Genomic DNA, 5,816 nt, shown 5'->3' on the forward strand with positions numbered 1-5,816 from the left:
ACACACACATATATATATATATATATATATATATATATATACACACACACACACACACATATATATATATATACACACACACACACACACATATATATATATATATATATATATATATATATATACACATATATACAGTAATTCATTTAAATTTTAGGCTTTTGAAATGTTACCTCCAATCTGCTCAACTAATTTAATCAGTTTTTATAGAGACATTAACTTCCTATATGTACAGACAAATAAACTCATTCACCAATTCTAAATCATTTTAGGGACTTTTAAACTTTTTTGTTTTCAAGTTTCAGGATTTCAAATCAAGATCTGTTGGCTTTTTTTATTTTTTATTTGACATATTTTTAGATTTCACTCAACTTTCTGAAACATAGTGATATTTGTTGTGATGAATCACATATTTAATTAGGCTCCCCTTACAGATGGATAATAAATAGTTTATAGATACATTATTAATTCCTCTATAAACACTTTATAATTCATTAATAATTGTTTATTATGCATTAATTAAGGATGACAGAGACAAAACTGACCAGTTTCTTGCCAAATAGTGAGCCAAATCTGCCACCTATAGATTTCATCTAGTTGTTATATTAAACATTTCAGACTAAGTTACTACCCTGTAAGCACAATAAGCATTTGTAAAACTACTCTTTTATGATATATTACTTGTAGATACTTATAATGCAGTGATAAAGTACAATATTATATGCTAAAGCATTATAGGTATAAGGGGAGCCTTATTGTAAAGTGGTACCATAAAGTCCAACTGCTCAGCTCCAAAAACAAACAAACCAAAACAACCAGAAAATCTTTTTTTTTTTTTTTAATAACATGGTTTCCCTGAGAAGAATGACAGTGTTCATATTACTTTGATTTAGTTTAAAAAGTAAAAACTAAACATTCAGAGCATCACGATCGTGATCTGCAACCTTGTCAAGCAAAAATGACAATCTTCTCTGTAAAATGTACTTGAGTCTCACTCTGCAGCAAGTTTTCACTGACTTGATGTAACGTTAACGTGTCACTGGAACCTCTTGAGGAAGTCCTGGTACGTTTGTCTGTGAGCAGACGCAGCAGGAACAAAGTGGCCCCCGGGATGAACGAGGACTTGAGGGTCGTGGAAGGATGGAAGAAGCTCCCTGCTCATGCTGTCAGGGATCACTCTGTCTTCCAGCCCAAACACATGCAGAGACGGGACCTGGAGAGGAGCCGTGTAGAACTTTTCATGTTCCTTACAGGCGCTGCGAAAACCAGCGACAAGAATGACGAAGCGGAAGTTGAAGTGAGGCTCCAGTTTCTGCTCCTGAAGAGAGCACAGCATGGCCACGAAAGCTGCTCCCTGACTGAAGCCCAGGATGCCGTCAAACGGACCTTGGGCCGTTACGGCTTCTCTCACAGCCGCCACGCTCTCTTCAAGACCGAGGCTCTTCTCACACTGCTGCTGAGCGCTGAAACTCTTAGCCTGGATGTCAGAAAACCACCAGCCCCTTGGGTCCTCATCCCCTCCTGGTCCTGAATTATTCTCCTTGTTTGGAACATCTTTAAAAACAAAATAAATGTGTATTTATAACTATTCAAAGAAAATCAACTCTCTTTTTCTTTCTTTATTTTAAAAAACATTTTAGATTTTCTACTTTTATCTGAAGATAGTGGATTGGCTTTAAGTGCTAAGCACACACAAAAAAATATTTAAATTAGAAATGTTGTATTAACAAACTTAACCTATTAGTGACTCGTAGTAGCTGACTGCATAAAATAGTTAGTAGGTTTTAGGTATGGTTGTCCAGTTTGTGTTGCTTTATAATTTAATTTCTCGATGCTTTAAAATATTTCCACTCATTTATCTGACAGTCCAGAAGGGACATTAAAAGATGCTTTTCCCCAATGAAACTCCAGCTCTACATGGGGGATCCCAAGGCGTGTCCAGGCCAGAGAGAATACATAATACCTCCTGAGAGTTCTGGGTCTTCCTTTCAGTCTCTTAACAGTGGGATGCGCCTGGAAAACCTCCAGGAGGCGGCACCAAGAAGGCCTAGTTCAAGGGTTGTCCAAACTTTTTCATGTGTGGGCCAAAACTATCAAGATGAAAGGACTTGTGCGCTACAAAAATGTGAATTTAACTCTTGTCGTGAACAATATTTTGGAGAAAGGACAAAAGTTTACTAATTTTAGTGAAGAAAATTTTAAATGGTTTTAGATCCAAAACATTAAAAGTCTCATAAACACTAAGCTTATATATTTTTTATTAAAAATAATTTATTTGATTTATTGGGTCTATGTTTGTTGTTTTCTTGTGTTTGGAAAGTTCATCTTAGTCTGTTCTCAGCAACAAAAGCGTAATATGAATAAGTATCCTTTTAAAAGGGGTCGATCAGCCTTTTGGACCATGGACAGCCCCAAAGGCTGATGGAAGTTCTGAAAATTCATCCAGCTGGCAGTCGCTACAACAGATTCACAGAAGGTTTGATAAAGTTGATCAATTCGTACTGTCGAACCTTCTCTTGCTCTGTTCTACCATGACCCCTGAACACACCATGATACCTGAGCAGAGACTCACCCACCTTCTTTCAGTGGAGCAGTGCACCTTACAGCTATTTCTTTACTGTTAAAAACAGCCTCAGAAACAAATAAACTATTTATATTTAGCCATTAATGACTATTTTGTTAAACACGACAAAAATATGCTGTCAATATTTTTGTTTCCTAATTTATTTTGATTTCCGGAAGTGACACGACCCACAGTCAGTGTGACACCATTTGGGAAACAATGATTTAAAACCTGTTAAACTTTGACAACTAGTTTTTATATTGTACTTGCTTTTTTTCCTCCCCTTTTGAACATCCAAATATGTGAGTGTACAGTCTGTACACTCACCTGGTTACAGAACAGAGCGTAAACTAGCTAGCATGTCGTGCGGTGCTTTTCTACTTCCGGTTCAAGTGTTCGCTACCTCAGTATTTATGATTTGTTGAACTTGACCCACCTCCTTCTTCTGAGCTGCTTCTCTGCACGGTGAGCGGCGCATTCATGAAAGCCAGCTCCACCTGCTTCTTCAGCAGCTTCCTCAGAGCTCCGGTCTTTTCACGGAACGAGCTGCCGTTCTGACGGTAACCGTGAACACACAGAACCCGGAGAGGAGCCATGACGAAAACCGACCGGGCGGACAGAAGCGAACGGACAGTTTCTGTTCCGAGTGTAAGAGTATTAACGTCATAAAACATAAATATATATTTTTATGCGAACAAAACCTTTAACTAGACACAAAAAAAGTATACGAACAACGAGGAACACCGTTTTAGTGTCTGAAATTGATAATGTAGTTAAAAATAAAGGGGTATTCAAGTTAACCGGAAATAAACTGACATGTACTTCCGGTCGTTTATTTTCAAAGTAAAATTACCTTAAATAATTGTAAGTACTGTATTGTAAAATCAATAATCAATAACTCCTGAATTGTATTACAAAAATGCCCGAGATTTAAACCAGACCCAAATACTAAAGACAACAATATTATCCTTTGTTTAAACATTACTGCTAACTTAGTGGGAGTGGCGGCACAGCGGTTAGAGAAAGTGGGCCTGTGATCGGAAGGTCTTCGGTTAAACTCCCAGTACCGACAACATCAAAATGTAGGTGGGATAGGTGAAGCACCCACACCTGCCTCCACCCTCATTTGCCCCACTCTGGGCCCTTGAGCAAGCCCCCCCAACCCCCACCATCTGCTCCCCTGGGTGCTCCAGATATCAGCTCTCTGCTCCACACAGAGGGCTGTGGTAGCTCGGTGGTCTGTGGTTGCATTAGGAAAGGCATCCGGCGTAAAAGTAACTGCCAAGTCTTCGTGCAACTTAGTTCTCTGTGGTGACCCCTGACGAAGGGAGCAGCTGAAAGAAGAAAAAGCTAACAGTATTAATTCATATAAACACCTTCTAAAATGTTTTTGGCCCCCTATCATTTGGTATCCTATTTGTTTGCATTATAAACCTTTTTAAATTGACTCAATATACATTCCATTGTATATTTGAAACTGCTTAAAAATGATCAGTCAGTCTAATATTAAAGTACACATACAAGCAAAAATGCTTGTTTTAGATTTTATAGCTTTTTGATTTTATATTTTGAACTGTTATGACATCTGTGGTCAGGAAAAGGTTAGGAAAACGACAACAAGCCATTTTTTATTCATAAACTCAACTTTATTTTACTCAGAATAGCAAGTACAAGTCAAAAATCAAACCAGAAATTGAATACAGAAAAAACAATATAATATTGCTGTGTATGTGGTCGGCTGTTGTTGCTTGAACTGCAGATTCATCTTTCTTTTCTTTTAAAACGTGACAGGTGTTGGCCAAACAAACGTCTTTCATTTGTGTTGGTTATCACAAGCAGAATCTTCTTAAAATATAGTGGTATGTAGCACTCCAGTGCACTCCTTTTCAGGGACACCACCAAGTCATTGGTTCAGGTATGTTGACGACACCTGGGTTAAAATCAAATCTCAGGAAGTCCAACATTTTACTGACCACATCAACTCTGTGGATAAATACATCAAGTTCACACGAGAAGATGTAAAAAATGGCAGGTTGGCTTTCTTGGACTGTGAGGTCTCAGTCTCTGATAGAGGACATTTGCAAACTGAGGTGTACTGCAAACCCACCCACACAGACCAGTATTTGCAGTTTGACTCCCATCACCCTTTGGAGCACAAGTTAGGAGTCATCAGGACTCTGTACCACAGAGCAGACAGCATCCCCACTAACTCAGGAGCCAGGCAGAAGGAGAAATCCCACACAAGACAGGCTCTAGAGCAATGTGGATATCCTAACTGGGCCTTCCTGAAAGCAGAGAAGAAACCCAAACAGGACTCCAGTCAGCCAACAGGTGAAAAGGAGGAACCCAGACCAGTGGTCATTCCATATGTTGAGGGAGTATCAGAGAAACTGGGACGTTTATTTTCTAAACATAACGTCCCAGTGGCTTTTAAACTCCAAAATACATTACGGCAAAGACTGGTTCATCCCAAAGATCCAGTCCCCCGGCACAAGCAGAGTAATGTTGTGTATGCTGTTCCGTGTCAGGAGGGCTGTGATCAGTCTTACATCGGGGAAACTAAACAGCCACTGGCCAAAAGGATGGACCAGCACAGAAGATCAACATCATCAGGCCAGGACTCTGCGGTCTACACTCATCTCCAGGCCAGCGGTCACTCTTTCAGGGATGAAGATGTTCACATCCTGGACAGAGAGGAACGATGGTTTGAGAGAGGAGTAAAGGAGGCCATCTTTGTGAAAAGAAATCGTCCATTGTTAAACAGGGGTGGAGGCCTCCGGGTTCAACTGTCCCCCTCTTACAATGCTGTGATTGCTAGTATCACCCAGCCCTCTGTGAACAGTAAACAGCCATCAGTGTGCTAATGATCCATTGTTAGGCTGATGGTCCTTCTTGAGCATGTGATCAGCTGGTTTTGGTTGTCAGCAGCAAAACTGGTTGATCCACTCTGAGACGGTGCTATTTATGAGACTGAGCTGAAAACAGCAGCTCAGACTGAGGAAGTCTCTTGGATGAGAGACGAAACGTTTCTACATTTTTTTGTTGATTTGCTTTGTTTTGTTTTTATTGAATGTCCAGAGGACCAGATTTAACTTTTTTTAGATTTTTCTACCTGGATTATTGAGCATGCATCAGGACACTCCAGTGTAGGTGTGTTATCTTGAACATACAACAACATATCTAGATATGTATATACATTTATCTTGTTCTAGATAAATATACATATACATATACATATATATATATATATATA

General features: G+C 39.2%; 1 protein-coding gene across 1 annotated transcript; it reads right to left on the minus strand.

Moving 5' to 3' along the window:
* Positions 1–944: 944 nt before the first annotated feature.
* Positions 945–3,159, minus strand: ovca2 (OVCA2 serine hydrolase domain containing). The gene is made up of 2 exons (XM_037687359.1): positions 3,000–3,159; positions 945–1,554 (listed from the first exon to the last, which is right to left on the minus strand). Exons 1-2 carry the CDS (start codon positions 3,157–3,159, stop codon positions 1,037–1,039), a joined length of 678 nt encoding a protein of 225 aa, XP_037543287.1. The 3' UTR covers positions 945–1,036.
* Positions 3,160–5,816: the final 2,657 nt, after the last annotated feature.

Source organism: Nematolebias whitei, chromosome 14 (assembly GCF_014905685.2).
Source record: "Nematolebias whitei isolate Nwh7 chromosome 14, NemWhi1, whole genome shotgun sequence".
NCBI lineage: Eukaryota > Metazoa > Chordata > Actinopteri > Cyprinodontiformes > Rivulidae > Nematolebias > Nematolebias whitei.